At 55.6% G+C, this 24,650-nt stretch overlaps 1 protein-coding gene across 2 annotated transcripts in view; it reads left to right on the forward strand.

Annotated features, from left to right (window-relative positions):
• Positions 1 to 281: 281 nt before the first annotated feature.
• Positions 282 to 24,650, forward strand: part of LOC140386483 (uncharacterized) — a 95,494-nt gene continuing 71,125 nt past the window's right edge. For both annotated transcript variants that reach the window (XM_072468869.1, XM_072468870.1), the window contains exon 1: positions 282 to 415. In XM_072468869.1, coding sequence (XP_072324970.1) covers positions 358 to 415 — 58 coding nt within the window. In that variant the 5' untranslated portion in view covers positions 282 to 357. The remainder of the gene's footprint in view (positions 416 to 24,650) is intronic.

Below are 24,650 nucleotides of genomic sequence, written 5' to 3' on the forward strand. Positions count from 1 at the left end.
TTCTTCCACCTTTGTCCATTTCCTGAGCCTGTCTATAGGTAGCACAAGTGGCTAGCACTGTGGCTTCACAGTGCCAGGGTCCCAAAGTCGATTCCCCGCTGGGTCACTGTCTGTGCGGAGTCTTCACGTTCTCCCCGTGTCTGCGTGGGTTACGCCCACAACTGGAAATGTTGGATAGTGCCTGGTTACGCCCACAACTTGAAATGTTGGATAGTGCCTCAAGCTGATAAAGGGACCGGTTTGCAAACTGTGCCAACTGACGCAGCGGCTGAACAGGATCCACGAGAGCAGGGACACAACTGCGCCCAGGAGAGGAGGGAGACGGTTCTAGATCACTTCAGTTGAAAGTCTGACACGATGGCTGGGTTGAGGACGCTGCTTGGGATCATCTTCTGTGTCACTCTGTCTCGAAGTGGTAAGCTCGTCACATTGCTCAGGGCAGGTTTCATGGTGCAGTGTTCAAGTCCAAAAAAGGTTCAGGTTAAAAAATGTATTTGCTGCAAATATCTTACTAAAAATTACAATGTAATTATTTCTTCTACCTTATCTTTCAATTTCTTCCCATGTTCTTGGAAAAAGGATTAATTTTAAAATGTCACTTTCACTTTTAAAATATCACTTAACATATGGCAGGGAGATTTCACCAAATCCTCCTTTAGCTTTACTCTGTATCTAGCCCCTCCTGTATCTGGCCTGGGAGTGTTTGATGGGGACAGTGCAGAGGGAGCTTTACTCTGTATCTAACCCCGTGCTGTACCTGTCCTGGGAGTGTTTGATGGGGACAGTGTAGAGGGAGCTTTACTCTGTATCTAACCCTGTGCTGTACCTGTCCTGGGAATGTTTGATGGGGACAGTGTAGAAGGAGCTTTACTCTGTATCTAACCCCGTGCTGTACCTGCCCTGGGAATGTTTGATGGGGACAGTGTCGAGGGAGCTTTACTCGCGCAAAACTCCCTCCTCTCCGTGGAGAGTGTTGGCCGGGACCCAAAGCGGTAGCGCCGGCGGCGGGTCATACATGGGCTGCGGGGAGGGGGGTTGGGGAGCGTAAGCGGCGTGCAGGGCTCCCAGTTCTCCCGGGACCGCGGTGGTCGGGACCCAGAGCGGCTGCGCCTGCGGGTCGTACATGGCGTGCTGGGGGGGTTGGGGCGCGTAAACTGCTTGCAGGGCTCCCTGTGCTCCCGGGACAGCGGCGACCTCGCGGGACCGGCACACAACCGCATCACGGCCCTTTTTCCCGCAGCATTTGCAGATAGCTGTGCGGGCCGGGCAGCGCTGCCGGGGGTGTTTCGCCTGGCCGCAGAAATAACAGCGGGCGCCCCCGGTGCGACTCGGCGTTTGGACCGCGCAAGCCTGTGGGGTGTCCGGGGGGGGGTGGGTAGGGGGTTTGCCGCGACTGGTACGTACGGGGCCCAATGGGTTGCCGCGCGGTCGGGGCAGTAGGCGCGGGTATTACGCGCGGCCACGTCTAGGGAGGCTGCTAGGGCCCGTGCCTCTGAGAGTCCTAGCGACTCTTTTTCTAGAAGTCTTTGGCGGATTTGGGAGGATTGCATACCTGCCACAAAAGCATCGCGCATTAACATGTCCGTGTGTTCGTTTGCGTTCACCGACGGGCAGCTGCAGGCTCGTCCCAAAATCAGCAGCGCGGCGTAGAATTCGTCCATCGATTCTCTGGGAGCTTGCCGTCTCGTCACGAGCTGGTAGCGAGCGTAGACTTGGTTAACTGGGCGGACATAGAGACTTTTTAGTGCTGCGAACGCCGTCTGGAAATCCTCCGAGTCTTCGATGAGGGAGAAAATCTCCGTGCTCACCCTCGAGTGCAGGACCTGCAGTTTTTGGTCTTCTGAGACCCGGCCGGTGGTCGTTCTGAGGTAGGCCTCGAAGCAAGTCTGCCAGTGCTTGAAGGCTGCTGCCGCGTTCACTGCGTGGGGGCTGATCCTCAGGCATTCCGGAATGATCCTGAGCTCCATAGTCCTTTCTAGGCACGCTTAATAAATTGTAGCGCACAAAGACTCCGTGAGACGAATAGAGTGAAGTCGATGAGGCTTTATTAAGCGTGTCTGTTCCCCCGCAGCTCGATAGTAAACTGGCCTGCGGGGGAAGACTCCGGCTTCTTATACTCCGCCTCCAGGGCGGAGCTAGAGGTCAACGGCCAACCAGAACCAGGGATCTGTCAGCCAATGACATTAGGGCTTCCAGTCCCACATGACCCCCAATACATACTACCACAGTATCTAACCCCGTGCTGTACCTGTCCTGGGAGTGTTTGATGGGGACAGTGTAGAGGGAGATTTACTCTGCATCTAACCCTGTGCTGTAACAGGCCTGGGAGTGTTTGATGGGGACAGTGTAGAGGGAGCTTTACTCTGTATCTAACCCCATGCTGTACCTGTTCTGGGCGTGTTTGATGGGGGACAGTGTAGAGGGAGCTTTACTCTGTATCTAGCCCCGTGCTGTACCTGTCCTGGGAGTGTTTGATGGGGACAGTGCAGAGGGAGCTTTACTCTGTATCTAACCATGTGCTGTACCCGTCCTGGGAGTTTTTGATGGGGACAGTGTAGAGGGTGCCATCTCCGCTACTCCACTACTGGGCCGATATCTGGGGTTTGAATATCTGTGTGTGTCTCTCTCCAGCTGGCACTGAAACTTCAGAGGCCAGGGGATGTCGCACTGGGACACTTCCACTGAAGAGAGCACTGATTCAAGCCTGCCGTTTATTCCTGACCGACAGCCTGAGACTTATATCACACAGATCTCCAGACCCCTACCAATACCCAGGTGATTCTCTCTCTTGCCGGTGGTGCAACAGCCACCCGGTTCCTACTCCACTAGAGTAGCTTTCCCAAGAGAGAGAATAGGACACTGCTGTTTATTCCCTAACCAGCAGTCTGTCCTGAGTGAATCGCTCAAGATGACCCTCGATTCCTGAACCCGGAATTAAGGTGAGGAGTATTTTAACAATGACTTGGTCAGAGGTCGCTGGTGAAAGATTGAAGAATTTAAACGACTCCAATTGTCATCAAATCAAGGTTTATTGTAAAACCCAGGTCAAAATCATCAAACAGAAGAAACACAATACAATCTTATGCTCTAATATACACTATGTCTATTCAAAAGTAATCTAGCGGACACAACGAAAATTCTTATGCTTACACAGCTTTTAGCAATATCACAAGGCACAAAAACAAGTTCCCTTCCCCAAAGCCTCAACCACTATTAAAGTCAAGGGAGTTTCGTAAGCTGCTGTGGAGTACTTACGGTCACAGGCTGCAGAGGTCAAGTCAGGGGTGCAGAGGTCGAGTCACGAACGAAGAGCCCCTACTCGAAAACACAGCCCCTTTTATATAGTTATACCTGGCTTTGTTCTGTGATCGGCCAGCCCCTTTTGCATTGAAAAGGTAAGTTTTAAAGTTCCCGCTGGTCCCGCCCCCTTTGAGCCGGTCAGACCTGTCGAGATGGGAGTACCTCCCCTAGGTCCGCCTCCAGTCTGTTTTTTTGAGATAACGAGGTTGAGCTCCCTTGAAGATTTTCAAAGACTTCCATCTGCTCCGGAGATGCTGCTATGTTGATGGGGTGTTGATTGGATTCTGCTCTGGTGGAGGCCAGGTCATTTACATTTGCATGGGGCTATGACCATCCCATTGTCCTGCTTGCATGCAAGCCTCCTGTGTATTCCCGTGCCCCTTTGTCTGTGTCTTGATGTTATCTTGTTGTCTGGCTCCTTCTTCCTTGTAGCTCCTAGGGGGGTGTTTGTAAATATTTATGTGCTTATGTTCCCACTCAGCTCAGCGGGCCAAGCGTGCTGGGAAAACTGGTTCTGTTCCCTTGCCTGGAAAGTCAGTTTACAGTCTCTGAGTTTCTCCAAAAGGGCCGAATTGCCCGAAAACCTTACAGATGCCCCTTCGATACGTCCCTACCTGCTTGGACCGTATCGACACAGGTGAAGGGCAATTATTTCCTTTTGTGTGGACCGTAGGTCCCCCCCCCCAACAACATGCGAAACTACAAGTCCCAAGACAGTTCCCTTAATCTAGGCTACCCCTGATTTCAATGAAAGGGAAAGACAAGACCATACTTAATTCAAGCAGACAGTAACATATACACATTTCACCGGAACCCCAAACGTAAGGGTCCCTGTACATATATCACACTCAAGTACACATTTCACCGGAACCCCAAACGTAAGGGTCCCTGTACATATATCCCAGTCAAGTAACTGGGACCCGCGAATCCATACAACTATTTACAATTGCATCTGTTTATTTCATCAAGGATCCTCCTTTCTTGGCTGCACTTCGCTTCTTCCCGTTGAGGGCTCTTCATTTATCCTCCATCGTCGATACCTGCAGCTGAAAGGTTTAGTCCAACTGAGGCGGCAGCATAATGTACCCCCTGTACAACATTTCCTTTGTGGGGGCAAACACTAAACCATTCTCAGGCTCCCCCCTGGTGGTGATCGGACAGTTGTGAGGGTCGATCGGTTGGGCTGTGGGCAGGGGTCGCTTTACCTGAACCAGCAGTTCGGTCGCTTCTACAGTCATCCCTTCCCTGGGCGTTACACATCCCTCCCCACTGCGGTCAATTTATCCCGTTCCCTGGGTTCTGCCACCACCTTACAAAGTGATTAATGCCCCTTGTGGACATGCCTTGGTAGATCCCCATGAACACAAATAAATGCCCTGGTCAGAAGCCCGCCCCTTATCCCCGCAAACGGTGATCCTACCCGGTGACCCCGTGATGGTCCGTTAGGTGTTGTCCAGTCCGTTCCCAGTCCGAGGACCGATCCCTCATGTCCAGCCTCAGCTTCCTGGGCCACCACCGTCTCCCCAAAGGAACGTCCCCCTCACAGGTTGAACACACCCGCCTGCCCTCAGTCACCCTAACCCGGTCAGTCGAAGGACTCTTCTGTCTCGCCTCTGCGGAGTTCTCCCGGTCCCACCATCGCCGAGATCAGCAAACTCCACATCGTCGGGTGCCCCATCTGTAAAAACAAAACACATTCTTGCCTCTACAGCCCTACCTACCTTGAAGTGCATGGGTGCTATCCGGTGGCGGCAGCAGCTCCTGCTTTGAAGTTGCCGCAGCCTGTCTGGGGTTCTGTGTTTACAGCCCGGCTCCCCAGGGTCCTAGTGCCTGCCGCTATCCGGTGGCAGCAGCAGCTCCTGCTTTGAAGTTGCCGCAGCCTGTCTGGGGTTCTGTGTTTTACAGCCCGGCTGCACCAGGGTCCTAGTGCCTGGTGCTTCGTCATTTTACCCTTGCACCAGGCGCTTCTGTGTTCCCACGATCCTAAATACTTCACACACAACTACACACTAATTAGAACTAACAGGGGGGGAATGCTATATACAATGCCACCCGTCTCCGGGTGGCCAAATTAAAACTGTGCCCCGCTAAACTGGGGCAGTTCACCTGTTTGGTCCAATGGCTCGGGCCAGACCGTCCCCTCCCGGGGGTTCGGGCTGCCCCTTGCCTCTCCTTTCCCAACAGGGTTCGGTGATCCCTCATCGCTCCCTTCCACTCGGGCCCCCTTACTGCGGGACCGGGTGACAGGGAGGTGTGATGGGGACCATCTTACCGGGGGCTTGGAGACCCGATTGCTCCCTCGTCCCCCGACTGGTTCCCAAGCCCAAGGTGATACCTTCACTTCCTCCGCCTCCTTAGCCTCTATACTAAGGCAGGCTACCTGACCCACAGGTAAGGGCTTGGGAATCCTTACTGTCCCTGGGCTGGGTGCTTGCAGCACGGTCGGTTTCTTTGGGACTGCCCCTTCGGGACAGCACCTTGTCACCGGTTGTGTGACCGTGGAGTCAGGGACCTCCCCCACCGTCGTTAATTCTACGGGGGGTTTCTCCACTACCACCCCCCGTCTTCCCCCCACCTTGCTCTTTTTTGTCCTTATGGGGTGGAACAATTTAAATTGACTGATGTGGCGTTCGCATGGGTCCCACCTTAAGGGATTTAAACTGCAAATAGCCCCTGAGGCAGCCTCCAGAATGGGACCCTGCACCTGGACCGGACCAGGGTCTGGGGCTAGAACTACCCCTGCGCTCCCTTTTTCCTGAGGCTGCTCCCTGGGTAGTCATACGGGTTCTTGTGGTGTGGGTGCGGGCAGGCCCTGGCCCGTTGCCATTGCCACCTGTCCCGACCCAGCTGCTAGGCTCTGCAAAAAGGCTAAAAGTTTCTTTACCTCGAAGGTTTCCGGGGCAGCTGCTCCTGCCGCCGGGGTCTGACTCTCTACTGCGGGAGCCCTCTCCTGCTTGCTAGGGTTTTTACATTCCCTCTTGAAATGCCCGGCCTTCCCACACCCGTAGCATACCGGTTTCTCGTCGGAGGTCCGGGTGCCCTCATGCTTCCACTCTCTCTTAGGGGCTGCTGGCGCGATTTCATGCAACCTACCCTTAAGGGGCTTGTCCTCACCCCTCTCCCCATTACGATATGCGAGGGTAAGTTTCCTGAGGACCTCTTCCTCGTTAAGGGCCGGGGTCTGCGGGTCGAACCAGTGTTCGGCTTTTGCCCTAACGTTAGGGAGACAATTGGCAACTAGGGTCTTCAGCCAGTGGGCGGTTCTTTCCCCTAAATTCCGTCTATCCGCTTGAATCCCGCATGCCTCCATATAGACAGTCCACAGTCTGTCTGCGAACATGGTGGGAGATTCCCCTGGTTGCTGCTTGGTTTCCCCCACCCTCATGAAAGGGCTCCCCAGATTCAAGCCCATTGCCTCCAGAACAGCAGTCTGTGCTGCCGCCCAGGTGTCAGGTCTTCCCCCATTCCCAGAGGTCACTGTCCTGCATAGCTGGGCATCTAGGGTTATCAGGAGCATCTTTATTTGCTCCCCTTCGTCGCAGTCATTGATGTTGGCAGCCTGTTCCACCTCCATAAAATGCAGCGACGGATCCCCCTTTGGAGTTAGTCTGGGAACGTGGGCCACCATCCCCCTGAGCGCGGATGCCCCATGAGGAACGATAATGTCGCCCTCAACCGGTCCCCTATTTGCCATCCCCGCCGGGGGACCATACCTCCTTTGCCTGACAGGGCACATCTGCCCTACCTGGGGTTCCTGCTCCTCCTCCCCACTGTCCAGCTCTCCTGCCTCGTTGGGTAGCCCCCCTGTCCCCGGGCTAGCTACCCATATAGGAGACGCCGCTATCTGGGGATACACCACTGACCCCCCTTGGACCTGCCCCTGACCGGGCGGTCCAAACCCTACCTGCTGACCCGGCCCCATCACCGGCATCCCAGGCAGCGGTCTGTCCCCATCCCATGGGGACCCACATACGAAACCAGGCGGACACGCCGCCAGCTGGGGGTACCCTGCCGACCCCCCTTGGACTTGCCCCTGAACGTGCAGTCCGTTCCCCGCCTGCCGACCCGAGCACGATCCCGGTGCCTCAGGAGGCGGTCTCTTCCCCTTGGCCTGTGGGGAATCATCCGCTGCGAGGAGCACCTTGCCCCTTGGGGACCCCCCTGGACCTACCAGGTGTATCTGTCCCCTGACCTTGGACAAGGCCTCCTCCAACTCCGTTATTCGTGCCTGGCACGGCCCATGGGCACAGTCCCCTACTTCCTCGCGAGCCACTCGGTACGCTGCCTGGATGTCCCGGAACTTCCCCTCCAGCTTCCTACACTGCTCTGTACTCCGAGCATAGAGTTCCTGGAGCCTCCGTTCCTTTTCTTTACCCTCCACTATCTGGCAGTGGAGATAGTCCTTCTCACACCGGTTAGACTCGCTTTCCTGTTTCATTTCTGCCATTTCTTCCCGCAGTAGTTCCGCTGCGCTAGCGCTGTCCCCTGCGCTGGCCCTCACTTCTCTCAACTCCTGCTCTAACTCTTCGACCCTATCCTCTGTTTTGACTACCTGCTCGGACAGGCAAACCAGCCAAACTGCCTTCTCCAAGTGCCTTTTGTGCGCCTTACTGTCTGTCCATGCAGCCGCTGCCATTACCGGTTGCTCCGCATTGATTAATTCTGAAACCCAAGGTTTGGTGAGGTTGACCTTTTGCCACAAATACGAGGATATTCTCTCCTCCATTTTGCTTCGTTGCCTCACCCCCTCTGCCAAGTCACATACTCCAAACCACCGGGCTCCTGCCCCGGTCGCCATTGTAGAGGGTGCCATCTCCGCTACTCCACTACTGGGCCGATATCTGGGGTTTGAATATCTGTGTGTGTCTCTCTCCAGCTGGCACTGAAACTTCAGAGGCCAGGGGATGTCGCACTGGGACACTTCCACTGAAGAGAGCACTGATTCAAGCCTGCCGTTTATTCCTGACCGACAGCCTGAGACTTATATCACACAGATCTCCAGACCCCTACCAATACCCAGGTGATTCTCTCTCTTGCCGGTGGTGCAACAGCCACCCGGTTCCTACTCCACTAGAGTAGCTTTCCCAAGAGAGAGAATAGGACACTGCTGTTTATTCCCTAACCAGCAGTCTGTCCTGAGTGAATCGCTCAAGATGACCCTCGATTCCTGAACCCGGAATTAAGGTGAGGAGTATTTTAACAATGACTTGGTCAGAGGTCGCTGGTGAAAGATTGAAGAATTTAAACGACTCCAATTGTCATCAAATCAAGGTTTATTGTAAAACCCAGGTCAAAATCATCAAACAGAAGAAACACAATACAATCTTATGCTCTAATATACACTATGTCTATTCAAAAGTAATCTAGCGGACACAACGAAAATTCTTATGCTTACATAGCTTTTAGCAATATCACAAGGCACAAAAACAAGTTCCCTTCCCCAAAGCCTCAACCACTATTAAAGTCAAGGGAGTTTCGTAAGCTGCTGTGGAGTACTTACGGTCACAGGCTGCAGAGGTCAAGTCAGGGGTGCAGAGGTCGAGTCACGAACGAAGAGCCCCTACTCGAAAACACAGCCCCTTTTATATAGTTATACCTGGCTTTGTTCTGTGATCGGCCAGCCCCTTTTGCATTGAAAAGGTAAGTTTTAAAGTTCCCGCTGGTCCCGCCCCCTTTGAGCCGGTCAGACCTGTCGAGATGGGAGTACCTCCCCTAGGTCCGCCTCCAGTCTGTTTTTTTGAGATAACGAGGTTGAGCTCCCTTGAAGATTTTCAAAGACTTCCATCTGCTCCGGAGATGCTGCTATGTTGATGGGGTGTTGATTGGATTCTGCTCTGGTGGAGGCCAGGTCATTTACATTTGCATGGGGCTATGACCATCCCATTGTCCTGCTTGCATGCAAGCCTCCTGTGTATTCCCGTGCCCCTTTGTCTGTGTCTTGATGTTATCTTGTTGTCTGGCTCCTTCTTCCTTGTAGCTCCTAGGGGGGTGTTTGTAAATATTTATGTGCTTATGTTCCCACTCAGCTCAGCGGGCCAAGCCTGCTGGGAAAACTGGTTCTGTTCCCTTGCCTGGAAAGTCAGTTTACAGTCTCTGAGTTTCTCCAAAAGGGCCGAATTGCCCGAAAACCTTACAACAGTGTAGAGGGAGCTTTACTCTGTATCTAACCATGTGCTGTACCCGTCCTGGGAGTGTTTGATGGGGACAGTGTCGAGGGAGCTTTACCCTGTAGCTAACTCCGTGCTGTACCTGTCCTGGGAGTTTTTGATGGGCACCGTGTAGAGGGAGCTTTACTCTGTATCTAACCCCGTGCTGTTCCTGTTCTGGGAGTGTTTGATGGAGACAGTGTGGAAGGATATTTATTCTGTATCTAACACTGTGCTGTACCTGTCCTGGGACTGTTTGATGGGCACCGTGTAGAGGGAGATTTTCTCTGTATCTAACCCCGTGCTGTACCTGCCCTGGGAGTGTTTGATGGGAACAGTGCAGCGGAAGCTTTACTCTGTATCTAACCCCGTGCTGTTCCTGTTCTGGGAGTGTTTGATGGAGACAGTGTGGAAGGATATTTATTCTGTATCTAACACTGTGCTGTACCTGTCCTGGGAGTGTTTGATGGGGACAGTGTAGAGGGAGTTTTACTCTGTATCTAACCCCGTGCTGTACCTGTCCTGTGAGTGTTTGATGGGGACAGTGTAGAGGGAGCTGGTAGCTTTACTCTGTAGCTAACCCCGTGTTGAATCCATGCAGGGGCTGGTTTAGCACACTAGGCTAAATAGTTGGCTTTGAAAGCAGACCAATGCAAGCCAGCAGCACGGTTCGATTCCCGTACCAGCCTCCCTGAACAGGCGCCGGAATGTAGCGACTAGGGGCTTTTCACAGTAACTTCATTGAAGCCTACTCGTGACAATAAGCGATTTTCATTTCATGTAAGCAGGGTGCATAGACAACAGTAGAAATTAATGAACAAGGTTTATTAAAAACAATTATTAAAAACAATGTCAAAACCTCTCCACTTGCCTGAGGGTCTCCTTCCCCAACCGTCACCCAGCCCAGGGTTTTTATCCCAGTTGGAGCTGTCCTTGTTAATAATAATCTTTTATTGTCACAAGTATGAAGTTACTGTGAAAAGTCCTCAGTCGCCACAGTCCGGCGCCTGTTCGGGTAAGCCGGTACGGGAATTGAACCCAAGCTGCTGGCCTTGTTCTGCATGACAAACCAGGGGCGAGATTCTCCGACCCCCCGCCGGGTCGGAGAATCGCCGGGGGCTGGCGTGAATCCCGCCCCGCCGGTTGCCGAATTCTCCGGCACCGGAGATTCGGCGGGAGCGGGAATCGCGACGTGCCGGTTGGCGGGCCCCCCCTCCGCGATTCTCCGGCCCGGATGGGCCAAAGTCCCGCTGCTAGAATGCCTGCCCCGCCGGCGTGGATTAAACCACCTCTCTTACCGGCGGGACAAGGCGGCGCGGGCGGGCTCCGGGGTCCTGGGGGGGATGCGGGGCGATCTGGCCCCGGGGGGTGCCTCCACGGTGGCCTGGCCCGCGATCAGGGCCCACCGATCCGCGGGCGGGCCTGTGCCGTGGGGGCACTCTTTTCCTTCCGCCTTCGCCGCGGTCTCCACCATGGCGGAGGCGCAAGAGACCCCCTCCACAGCGCATGCGCGGGGGTGCCGTAAGCGGCCGCTAACGCTCCCGCGCATGCGCCACACGGCAATGTCATTTCCGCGCCAGCTGGTGGGGCACCAAAGGCCTTTTCCGCCAGCTGGCGGGGCGGAAATCAGTCCGGCGCGGGCCTAGCCCCTCAAGGTTAGGGCTCGGCCCCCCAAGGTGCGGAGGATTCCACACCTTTAGGCCGGCGCGATGCCCGACTGATTTGCGGCGTTTGTGGTGCCGGTCGGCGGACATCGCGCCGATAATGGAGAATTTCGCCCCAGCTGTCTAGCCCACTGAGATAAACTGGCCCGAAGTGGAAGCTCTGCCTCCTTAAAGGGGAAGTTCATATTCCGAGGCGGTCAGGGGATGCTGTATGCTCCTAATACCGGGACCTCTATTGGGGTTATATCACTCCTCCCCCCAAGTCCAGAGCAATGTCCTCTTCCTTGGGCAAGTTCGCCGGGCCTTTTGACTGTTTCGCCTATGGACGGCGTTCAGGCGCTGAGCGTGCCGGGTCAGGAAGACGTATGTCAGGCTGGTAAGCGGCTTTTGCGTGACAAGCATCTGGGTGGCGGCGGTGTTACTGGCACGGGCGACTCCAGCGGTGTCAGAATGTCCATCTCAGTTGCAAAGTTGGTTGTTTGTGCGGCATCTCAGTGTCCTCAGAAATGCCCTCCGGAACCTCGGCAACTGGCGGAACCGGGGCGGTGGCGGCCACAGGGGTGGCCGGGGCATTAGTGAAGGTGGCAGCGCTGGCAGGTCAGAATCAGTGGCCAGTATGGCTGGAGTATCCGGCGTGCGGATTCAGAGATGGTCCATGTGGCGATTAGACTCATGCCCCTGTGTCCCTATTTGGTAAGCTACCCGACCTGTTTTCACCAATTCGATGCCCGGGATCCACATGCCCTGTCACCAGATTTCCAGGCATGTACTGCCTTTCCTGGGGTGAACTCATGCAGTGGCTTGTGGCGGCCAGCGTCTTGCCTCTGTTTGGTCCTGAGCATGGCGGACTTTCCCGCCAATATCCTGAAAGACGAGACTCAAATAGGTGCGGAGGAGGCGACCCATCGGCATCACGGCTGGCACGATGCCCGTCGTGGCATGCAGGGTCGTCATACTGCCCACTTGGCCAACCCATTCGAAGCTGGGTGGTATGGGCATTCCTCACGTGACCGATCCCATTGGCATCCACTCATGTCGCAAACTTTGCACTCGTAAACACCATACCATTGACTGATACCAGCACTTCGGGAATGCCATGTGCGCTGAAATGTGCCTGAGTTTCTCTATGGTGGCCCGGGCCATCGTCGCCTGTACCTTGAGGAGCTCCACCCACTTGAAGTGGGCATGGACGAGGACGAGGAACATTGCCCCCTGGAAGGGCCCGCTAAATCTATATGGAGGTGAGACCACGGCCGACATGGCCATTCCCACGGTTGGAGCGGGGCTGCAGGAGGCAATGTCTGGCGTGTCTGACACTGGACACAGCGCTGGGCCACCCGCTCGATGTCCACGTTGATGCTTGAGCACCCTACATAGCTAGGAGTTCATATTTTCACCTTGGACTGTGGGAGGAAACCGGAGCACCCGGAGGAAACCCACACAGATACGGGGAGACCGTGCAAACTCCACACCGACAGTCACCCGAGATGACAATCGACCTCGGGCCCATGCGCTGTGAGGGCAGCAGTGCTAACTACTGTGCCACCATGCCTCCCTCTGTGCCCTACTCCATACCATACAATCCTCCCTATCCTTTTAACCTCCTCCAGCACCCTACAACCCTCCCTATCTCTGTAACCTCCTCCAAACCCCTATAACCCTCCTGATCTCTGTCACCTCCTCCAGCCCCCTACAACCATCCGATATCTCTGCACTCCTTGAATTCCGGCCTCTCGAGCATCCCTGCTGATTCCATTGGTGGCCGTGCCATCAGCTGCCTTGTGGGCTCTGAGCTCTTTAAGACCCTCGCTAAACTTCTCCCCCTCTCTCTTTTTCTGTCTCTACTTTAAGGCGGGCCTCTTTGACCGAGCTTTTGGTAATCTATTCAACTTTTATTGTGTGTCACACTCTTGTCAGGCACTTGGGGCTGGTGGGAGGTGCCATATAAATATAAATTGGTGCAATCGCTGTTCCTGAACCCTCGAAGATTAGACTGGGGACATGTTGCTGGCATCAGTTCTGATGTTATCCCAGTCACTCAGCCCCCTCTTTACCCCACCAACTTAGCATCTCCTGGAAACTTATGTATCAATAGCTCAGTCCCGTTAATAAGCCCTAACTCAGGGACATATCTAATCATGGCTGCAATGGGGAGTGACGATACCTGGGGTAACGCCGATCAGATTATACTGCAGGCTGTGTTCCAGTTTTAACCTCCTCCTGATGCTAGTATTGATGCCAAAGGCATTGAAAATGTCCCCCACGCTCTGTGGTTTGTGCGTAAGAGGGTTTGTCCCACCCAGTTCACCACCTGGCAGTCAGTGATAAGGAAACTCTTGGGTTTTGGATGACATTTTTTACATGTTGCAATTTTCACAGAATAATCACAGGTTCTGCAGCGTGCATGTACAGGGAATTCACATCACAATTATCCTATTCCTCTCTCCCTCATGTATTTATCCATCTTCTCCCCTGAAACACATCAACACTATTCACGTCAACCACTCCATGTGCAGGACGAGTCCCTCATTCTCCCCACTCCCTGTGGGATTGAGTCCCACATTCTCCCCACTCGCCTTGGGAGAGTTCCTCATTCTCCCCACTCCCTGTGGGATTGAGTCCCTCATTCTCCCCACTCCCTGTGGGATTGAGTCCCACATTCTCCCCACTCCCTGTGGGATTGAGTCCCACATTCTCCCCACTCGCCTTGGGAGAGTTCCTCATTCTCCCCACTCCCTGTGGGATTGAGTCCCTCATTCTCCCCACTCCCTGTGGGATTGAGTCCCACATTCTCCCCACTCCCTGTGGGATTGAGTCCCTCATTCTCCCCACTCCCTGTGGGATTGAGTCCCACATTCTCCCCACTCCCTGTGGGATTGAGTCCCACATTCTCCCCACTCGCCTTGGGAGAGTTCCTCATTCTCCCCACTCCCTGTGGGATTGAGTCCCACATTCTCCCCACTCACCGTTGGAGCGAGTCACTCATTCTCCCCACTCGTCATGGGAGAGTCCCTCATTCTCCCCACTCCCTGTGGGTGCGAGTCCCACATTCTCCCCACTCGTCATGGGAGCGTCCCACATTCTCCCCACTCCCTGTGGGTGCGAGTCCCACATTCTCCCCACTCCCTGTGGGTGCGAGTCCCACATTCTCCCCACTCGTCATGGGAGCGTCCCACATTCTCCCCACTCCCTGTGGGTGCGAGTCCCACATTCTCCCCACTCCCTGTGGGTGCGAGTCCCACATTCTCCCCACTCGTCATGGGAGAGTCCCTCATTCTCCCCACTCGCCGTGGGAGAGTCCCTCATTCTCCCCACTCCCTGTGGGATTGAGTCTATGGGGCGCGATTCTCCGACCCCCCCGCCGGTGGCTGGCATGAATCCCGCCCCCACCGTGTCCCGAATTCGCCGCCACCAGAGAATCGGCGGGGGCGGGTCGGCGGGGGTGGGAATCGCGCCGCGCTGGTCGGCAGGCTCCCCCCGGCGATTCTCCGGCCCGCGATGGGCCGAAGTCCCGCTGCTGCCAACCCTCGCCAGCCGGCGTGGATTGAACCACCTACCATACTGGCGTGAGCAGACGGCGCAGGCGGGCTCCGGGGTCCTGGGGGGGTCGCGGGGCTACCTGGCCCCCCACGGTGGCCTGGCCCGTGATCGGGGCCCACCGATCGGTGGACGGGCCTGTGCTGTGGGGGCACTCTTTTTCTTCCGCCTTTGCCATGGTCTCCACTATGGCAGAGGCGGAAGAGACCCCCTCCACTGCGCATGCGCGGGGATGCCGTGAATGTCCGCTGACGCTCCCGCGCATGCGTCGCCCGCCAAAGTCCTTTTGGCGCCGGCTGGCGTGGTCACCTTTGGGGCGGCGTGACGCCGGAGTGGTTCCCGCCACTCCATTACGCCGGAACCCCCCCCACCCCACCGGGTAGGGGAGAATCCCGCCCCTCATTCTCCCCACTCACCGTTGGAGCGAGTCCCTCATTCTCCCCATTCCATGTGGAGTTCGGCACACATGAGTGCGGCCTCAACCGGGACCTGGGATTCATCCCTCACCATCTGGCCTGGGCTTGCGAAATCCTACCAACTGTCCTGGCTTGAGACAATTCACACCTCTTTAACTTGGGATTACCCCATCTCTGGATCTGTAAAAACTTAATTAACTGCAAATGCTCGCATTCTAAGCATTGTCTTGCATCTTGGAATTTGTCTATATATATATTTCTGGAACCTACCTCTTCATTCATCTGAGGAAGGAGCAGCTCTCCGAAAGCTAGTGTTTGAAACAAACCTGTTGGACTTTAACCTGGTGTTGTAAGATTTCTTTCCAAAGGAAAAAAATGCCATTGATATATCTGGTGTATAACGTCGGTTGAAGAGCCCGTGCAGTGAGGAGGTCTTGTTCAAGCCTGTGCATGAAGATGTTGGCATATTGAGGTACAAATTTGGTCCCCGTGGCTGTTCCGTGCGTCTGGATGAAGAACTTGTTGTCGAAGGTGAAGACGTTGTGATCCAGAATGAAGCGGATGAGTTGCAGAATTGTGTCTGGAGATTGGCAGTTGTCGGTGTTGAGTACTGAGGCTGTTGCAGCAATGCCGTCGTCATGGGGGATGCTGGTGTAGAGTGCCGAGACGTCCATTGTGACGAGGAATGTTCCTGGTTTTACAGGAATAGTGCCAGAGGACTGGAGGACAGCAAATGTGGTCCCTTTGTTCAAAAAGGGGAGCAGAGACAACCCCGGCAACTATAGACCGGTGAGCCTCACGTCTGTTGTGGGTAAAGTCTTGGAGGGGATTATAAGAGACAAGGGGCGAAATTCTCCGTTATCGGCGGAAACTCCGCCGATCGGCGCAAAAAACGGCGCAAATCCCACTTGCGTCACGTCATAAAAATGGGCCGATAGTCTGCGGCCCGAAATGGGCTAGCAGCGACGTAACGGGATCCGCGCTTGCGCAGTGGTTCACGCCGTGCAGCGTCATACGCGCTGCACGGAGTGACGGCTCATAAGGCCGCGCAGCTCCCCCCCACCCGACCGGAACAGCCGACCGCAACACCGGACTTGATGGCTGGCCGTCGCTCACCCCCGAGGTTCGAGTCACGCGATGTGGAGGCGCTCCTGGATGCGGTGGAGCAGAGGAGGGACGCCCTGTATCCCGGGCACGGCCGCAGAGTTGCCCCACGCCACAGCCGGCGTCTGTGGAGGGAGGTGGCAGAAGCCGTCACCGCTGTGGCCCTAACACCACGGACAGGCACCCAGTGCCACAAGAAGGTGAACGACCTCGTCAGAGCAGGCAGGGTGAGCGTCCCCCATATCCCCCATATCCCCTCTCCCCCAAATCCCCCCCTCCCCCATATCCCCCCCTCCCCCATATCCCCCCCTCCCCCATATCCCCCCTCCCCCATATCCCCCATATTCCCCCCTCCCCCATATCCCCCCTCCCCCATATCCCCCATCCCCCATATCCCTCTCCCCCATATCCCCCTCCCCCATATCCCCCATATCCCCCCTCCCCCATATTCCCCCCTCCCCATATCCCCCCTCCCCATATCCCCCCTCCCCCATATCCCCCCTCCCCCATATCCCCCCTCCCTCATATCCCCCCTCCCCATATCCCCCCTCCCCCATATCCCCCATATCCCCCCTCCACCATATCCCCCATATTCCCCCCTCCCCCATATCCCCCATATCCCCCCTCCCCATATCCCCCATATCCCCCCTCCCCCATATCCCCAAGTGAATCCAGCCCTAACCTTAACCTCTGCAATGCACGCGCAACCGATGGCGTGCATTCATATACCTGCCTAACACTGTTGCCTTTTACCCCTGCCACCCCCCCCCCCCCCAGGAGAAGCGCGCACACAACAATAGGGAGCATGTGAGGACTGGAGGAGGGCCCGCTGATGAGAGGCCACTGACCGTACACGAGGAAAGGGCCCTGGAACTGGCTGGCGGACCTGAGGACCGGGAGGTTGCTGATGCAGAGGTCGGGGCCCCACGAGCAAGTGAGCCACCAACAGCCCGTCCCCATATCCCCCCTACCCTATATCCCCCTCTCCCGTATCACCTGATCACTGCCTGATGTCTAACCATGCATGCTTCATTGTGTATCGCAGGACCAAACGTCCAGGCACCCATCCCCGCAGATGCAGACCGCCCGCAGGATGCCCCTCGGAGACCACGGGAGACGGAGAGACCCGAACCCTCCAGCATGCGACGCCCGCAGGATGCCCCTCGGAGACCACGGGAGACGGAGAGACCCGAACCCTCCAGCATGCGACGCCCGCAGGATGCCCCTCGGAGACCACGGGAGACGGAGAGACCCGAACCCTCCAGCATGCGACGCCCGCAGGATGCCCCTCGGAGACCACGGGAGACGGAGAGACCTGGAGCAACAGGGAGACGACACCCCCGTCACGTGCGGGAGCGACCACCCAGCGATGAGGGGGGCAGCCACAGGCCCCCGTCACATCCGAGCCAGGACACCACTACCCAGGACACCACTATCCAGGACACCCCTACCCGGGACACCACTACCCAGGACACCCCTACCCGGGACACCACTACCCGGGACAGCACTACCCGGGGCAGCACTACCCGGGGCAGCACTACTGCGGGTGGGTGGATGGGTGGGGGGTGTGGGTGGTCGGCTGTTGTCATGGTGTGTGGTCTGTGGCCATACTACCCGATTCCCACGCCCATCTAGTCAGTGAAGCGGGCGTCTATCAGTCTGTCCCGTGCCCGCTGGGCCAGCCGGTAACGGTGGACAGCCACCCGTCTGTGTCTACCCCGTCTGCCCTGACCATTTCCCCCATCTCCCTCATCTGGGGAGGACTGGGCCTCTTCCTGCTGCTCCTCCACTCCGCCCTCCTCTGCCTGCGGCACATCGCCCCTCTGCTGGGCTATGTTGTGCAGGACGCAGCACACCACAATGATGCGGCCGACCCTATCTGACCGATACTGGAGGGCGCCCCCAGAGAGGTCCAGGCACCTGAAACGCATCTTCAGCACGCCAAAGCACCTCTCGATCACTCCCCTTGTCGCTACATGGGCATCATTGTAGCGGTTCTCCGCCTCATTGCGTGGCCTCCGTATAGGCGTCATCAGCCACGATCGCAATGGGTAGCCCCTGTCGCCCAGCAACCAGCCCCTCAGCCGGGGATGGCGTCCCTCGTACATGCCGGGGATGGATGACCGCGACAACACGAATGAGTCGTGTACACTGCCTGGGTGACGGGCGCAGACGTGCAGGATCATCATGCGGTGGTCGCAGACCACCTGTACGTTCATCGAATAGGTCCCCTTCCTATTAGTGAACACGGCCCTGTTATCTGCAGGTGGCCGCACGGCGACGTGCATCCCATCGATCGCGCCCTTGACCATGGGGAACCCGGCAACGGCAGAGAAGCCCACGGCCCGGGCATCTTGGCTGGCCCGGTCCACGGGGAAGCGGATGTAGCGGTGCGCCATGGCATAAAGGGCATCTGTCACTGCCCGGATGCACCGATGCACCGATGTCTGCGATATGCCGGACAGGTCCCCACTCGGTGCCTGGAATGACCCCGTTGCATAAAAGTTCAGGGCCACCGTAACCTTGACGGACACGGGGAGAGGGTGTCCCCCCGCCAGTGCCACGCGGTGACAGGTGTGCCAGCAGGTGGCAGATGTGTGCCACGGTTTCCTGGCTCATCCGGAGTCTCCTCCTGCATTCCTGGTCCGTGAGGTCCTGGTATGACTGCCGGGGCCGGTACACACGGGGCGCCCTCGGGTGCCTCCGTTGCCGTGGGGCCGCGACGTCCTCCTCCCCCTCCTCGTCCTGTCGGTCAGGTGTCCCTCCAGCCTCGGCGGCTGCCGCCTGCCCCTCTGCGGCAGCCTGCGCCGCCTCTCTGGCACGCTCCTCCTCCTCCTCCTCCTCCTCCTCCTCATCCAGGGCAACATAGACATGAGCGGCTGCCACCACGGCGGCCAACATCGCTGGTTGGTCTGAAAACATGACGGCCTGGTGGGGGGGAGGGGAACGACGACATGTCATCATTGCCCATATCCCCTCCTCCCCCCAGCCAGGTGGCATGGACCGCATGGGTCCAACTGTTGGAGGCTGGCACCTGGCCAGGTGGACCAACTCATTTGCCCTCCCATCACCCACCCCGGCACGGACCCCCCCCCCCCCAACCTCCACCCCGGCACGGACCCCCTCCCCAACACCCACCCCAGCACGGACCCCCCCCCAACCTCCACCCCGGCACGGACCCCCTCCCCAACCCCCAACCTCCACCCCGGCACGGACCCCCCCCCAACCTCCACCCCAGCACGGACCCCCCCCCCAACCTCCACCCCGGCACGGACCCCCTCCCCAACCTCCACCCCGGCACGGACCCCCTCCCCAACCTCCACCTCGGCACGGACCCCCTCCCCAACCCCCAACCTCCACCCCAGCACGGACCCCCCCCCCCAACCTCCACCCCGGCACGGACCCCCTCCACAACCCCCAACCTCCACCCCGGCACGGACCCCCTCCCGGCACTCCCCCGGAGCCCAGCCTACTCTAACCACCCCCCCCCCCCCCCCGCCGCACACACACACAAGCCGAGACACACCTCTCCTCAGGCAATCAGTCTGCGGCCACGCCATTTCCTGCCCAGAGCCAACCCCCCAGGCCGTCACTCACCTCCTCGCTGGTCGGCGTGAGCCTGGAGCACCGGGTCACGCCGATGAAAAGGAGGTTTGATTCACGTCGACGTGAACGGTCATCACGTCGACGGGACTTCGGCCCATCCGGAAGGGAGAATATCGGCAGGCCGAAAATCGGCTGCCTTGCGCAGACCCGTGACATTCTCCGCCGCAGCGGCGCCATTAACGCCCCGCCGACTTTTCTCCCTTCGGAGACTTCGGCGGGGGCGGGGGCGGGATTCACGGCGGCCAACGGCCATTCTCCGACCCGGCGGGGGGTCGGAGAATGACGCCCAAGATTTATAATCATCTAGATAGGAATAATATGATCAGGGATAGTCAGCATGGCTTTGTGAAGGGTAGGTCATGCCTCACAAACCTTATTGAGTTCTTTGAGAAGGTGACTGAACAGGTAGACAAGGGTAGAGCAGTTGATGTGGTGTATATGGATTTCAGCAAAGCGTTTGATAAGGTTCCCCACGGTAGGCTATTGCAAAAAATACGGAGGCTGGGGATTGAGGGTGATTTAGAGATGTGGATCAGAAATTGGCTAGCTGAAAGAAGACAGAGGGTGGTGGTTGATGGGAAATGTTCAGAATGGAGTACAGTCACAAGTGGAGTACCACAAGGATCTGTTCTGGGGCCGTTGCTGTTTGTCATTTTTATCAATGACCTAGAGGAAGGCGCAGAAGGGTGGGTGAGTAAATTTGCAGACGATACTAAAGTCGGTGGTGTTGTCGATAGTGTGGAAGGATGTAGCAGGTTACAGAGGGATATAGATAAGCTGCAGAGCTGGGCTGAGAGGTGGCAAATGGAGTTTAATGTAGAGAAGTGTGAGGTGATTCACTTTGGAAGGAATAACAGGAATGCGGAATATTTGGCTAATGGTAAAGTTCTTGAAAGTGTGGATGAGCAGAGGGATCTAGGTGTCCATGTACATAGATCCCTGAAAGTTGCCACCCAGGTTGATAGGGTTGTGAAGAAGGCCTATGGAGTGTTGGCCTTTATTGGTAGAGGGATTGAGTTCCGGAGTCGGGAGGTCATGTTGCAGCTGTACAGAACTCTGGTACGGCCGCATTTGGAGTATTGCGTTCAGTTCTGGTCACCTCATTATAGGAAGGACGTGGAGGCTTTGGAGCGGGTGCAGAGGAGATTTACCAGGATGTTGCCTGGTATGGAGGGAAAATCTTATGAGGAAAGGCTGATGGACTTGAGGTTGTTTTCGTTGGAGAGAAGAAGGTTAAGAGGAGACTTAATAGAGGCATACAAAATGATCAGGGGGTTGGATAGGGTGGACAGTGAGAGCCTTCTCCCGCGGATGGATATGGCTGGCACGAGGGGACATAACTTTAAACTGAGGGGTAATAGATATAGGACAGAGGTCAGAGGTAGGTTCTTTACGCAAAGAGTAGTGAGGCCGTGAAATGCCCTACCTGCTACAGTAGTGAACCCGCCAACATTGAGGGCATTTAAAAGTTTATTGGATAAACATATGGATGATAATGGCATAGTGTAGGTTAGATGGCTTTTGTTTTGGTGCAACATCGTGGGCCGAAGGGCCTGTACTGCGCTGTATTGTTCTATGTTCTATGTTCTAACTGGCCCATGGGTGCTGAGTTTCTGTAGGAAGTCCGTCGTGTCGCGACAGAAGCTGGACGTACCTTGTACGATGGATTTCAAGATGCCCTCGATGTAGCCAGAGAGGTTCTCACACAGAGTCCCATTGCCTGAAACAATAGGACGGCCTGGTATGTTGGCCTTGTGTATTTCCGGGAGGCAATAGAGATCTCCAATGCGGGGAGTACGTGGGATGATAGCACGTAGGGTGCTCTGAAGGTCTGGATCCAAGGTCTTGATAAGTCTGTTGAGTTGGTGGATGTGTTCCTTGGTCGGATCTGCGAGTAACTGTCTGTAGTGTTCCTGGTTGTTGAGTTGTCGGTACACTTCTTTGCAGTAGTCCGTTCTGTTCAGTATGACGGTGGCCCCTCCTTTGTCTGCTGGTTTGATGACAATGTTGCGGTTGGTCTTGAGAGCGCGGATGGCATTGCGTTGTGCTTGGGTGACGTTTGGGGCTGTCTTGTGAATGCGACTGATGAATCTGGCATTGACGCAACTCCTGACGGCTTGAGCATACATGTCGAGTCTAAGGCAGCGGCCTTCCGGAGGGGTCCAATTCGACTCTTTCCTCTTCGGTTGCCGCACCGCAGATCTCTCGGTCTGCTGTTCCGGTTCATTGTTCCTTGTGTTTGCTGTCGGCCTCTTGGGGTTTGTGGAAGAATTCCCGGAGCCTCATTCTCCTGATGAATTCCTCCGTGTCTGCCGCGAGACTGATGGGGTCCATTTTGGTGGTGGTGCAGAAATTGAGCCCTCTGCTGAGGACTTCGATTTTGTCTGGTTGAAGGGTGTAGTCTGACAAGTTGACAATACATTTCCCTGTATTGTTTTCTACTGTGGTACCGGGGAGGTTTGGTTGCTGCTGGTGGTGATGCAGAGTTTCTCAAACTTCCTGTTCTTGGTGTGCATATGGGCGGCATAGTATCGTTGTCTCATCTGTTTGGCGGTGTCCCGCAGCTGGTCTGCTGCGTCCTGAGCGCAAGTTGAGAATATGGCCTTTATCTTGGTTTCCAGGTTGCGTTGTCTGCTGTAGAGCTGGCGTACGAGGTGAATGAGGAGTGTGAGAGAGGTGCGACGGCAGAGTCTCTCAGCGTAGTCTGTGTTGTCGGTCGACTTGAGTGGGTTTGTGATCTGTAGCCCTTTCGGGATCTTGTCTGCTTTCTTGCATCTTTGTAGAAACTTAACGTCAGTGTCTATATGCGCGATCTTCCTGGAGATCCTCTCAACTTTGAGCCGGCAGTTTGTGGTGTCGATGGTAGCCATGGTGTGGGGATGCCGGCGTTGGACTGGGGTAAGCACAGTAAGAAGTCTTACAACACCAAACTAGGGTTTGTTTCAAACACTAGCTTTCGGAGCACTGCACCTTCCTCAGGCGAATGTCAGTTAAGATGTCAGCAGAGGATGAGGGGAGGCGGGGGAGGTGGTAGGAATGGGGGGGGGGAGGGGAAACAAAGGGGTTAAAATGGGGACGCAGGATGGGTCGAGAGGAATGGCAGGGTGTGTGGGCCAGTTGAGTGTTGTTTATTTGTTATGAGGTTTGCTGTTTGTTCTTATTCTGGTTTTGGTTGTGTTTCACGTATGTACAAAGTGCCACAATAAAAATATATTTTTAAAAGACTGTGCGGAAATAATTTTCCCCTTTTGAACTTAGAAATAGGGATTTGGGACTTTAAAACAAAACTTTATTATTAATACAATATTAAATTCTTTAACAACACACCCGAAAACAGCTTACAATGACCCCTAAAACAGCACTACTGAACACAGTAAATACAATACCCTTAATTACTATTCCCAACTAAACAACAAGAAAGGAAGGAAAAACAGACAGCTCTCAATCCATCCTACAGCCCAATGACATGGGGTAATATTTGCTTTCTGGATATGACTTTGTTCACGTTAGAACCCCCCCCCCCCCCCACCCCCCCCCCCCGCCCCGGGCCAGTCCTTGCACCAACACCCTTTCTTTGTCTATCTGGTCGAATCATCCAATAATCTTCTCGATCAAACATCTCCCCTCAATCTCCTTTGCCCCAAGGAGAACAACCCCAGCTGCTCCAACTCTAACCTCGGGAGCTGGAGTCCACTCACCGCTGCAACTACTCTGGTAAATCTCCCTCCGCGGCCCTCTCGAGGGCCCCTCACATCATTCCTGGAAAGCCAGAACTGGATGGGATCCTCCAGTTGGGCCCTCACCAGAGCTGTGTAGAGGCTTAGCCGTTATTCAACCCCCTCTGTGAGTGAAGGCCATGATTAGCTTTGCTGGCCGCTCTCTCAATGTGTCTGGCCACCTCCAGAAGATATGTGCCCAGTGACCACCGCCCCCCCCCGTCCCGTCCCCCCCGTCCCCAGGCCCCTTCAGAGACATTTAGCCGATGTTGCCTCTTGCCCTTCTGCCCAAATGCATCACACCACAACCCTCTGTTTTAGCTTCCCGCTGATATTTGTCTCCCCACTTTGGATTTCGGCGGGAGCGGTGCGCAAGGGCCTTCTGGGAGGTAAGTTTTTACTTTAAAAACACTTACCTGGTCCCGTTTCTGTTCTTCTTTTCTGTTTTTTTTTTAAGATAAGGCGGGAACCGGAAGTTCGACCCGCGGACTTCTGGGAAGGCCCATCCCCCCCCACCCCTCCAACCAATAAATTCTGGTGGTGAGGAAACCCGAGACACTACACGTGTAGTGTCTCCCACCCACCCTCCTCCACTAACCTAATAATAAGACCCATTGGTGTGAGGTAAGTGCCATATTATATTATTATTATATTATATATATATATATTTTTTTAAATTATTTATTTATTAACCAGATCTTGGTTGGAGGTTAGAGGGATGGCAGGGAAGGGAGTGCTATGTTCCTCCTGCAGGATGTTTGAGGTGAGGGATGCCGTTAGTGTCCCTGCTGATTTTACCTGCAGGAAGTGCAGCCATCTCCAGCTCCTCCAAGACCGAGCTAGGGAACTGGAGCTGGAGTTGGATGAACTTCGGATCATTCGGGAGGCAGAGGGGGTCATAGATAGCAGCTTCAGGGAATTAGTTACACCAAAGATTGGAGATAGATGGGTAACTGTAAGAGGGACTGGGAAGAAGCAGTCAGTGCAGGGATCCCCTGCGGTCGTTCCCCTGAGTAACAAGTATACCGCTTTGGATACTTTGGGAGGGGGGACTTACCAGGGGTAAGCCATGGGGTACGGGCCTCTGGCACGGAGTCTGTCCCTGTTGCTCAGAAGGGAAGGGGGGAGAGGAGCAGAGCATTAGTAATTGGGGACTCGATA

The sequence above is a fragment of the Scyliorhinus torazame genome, chromosome 12, assembly GCF_047496885.1.
Source record: "Scyliorhinus torazame isolate Kashiwa2021f chromosome 12, sScyTor2.1, whole genome shotgun sequence".
NCBI lineage: Eukaryota > Metazoa > Chordata > Chondrichthyes > Carcharhiniformes > Scyliorhinidae > Scyliorhinus > Scyliorhinus torazame.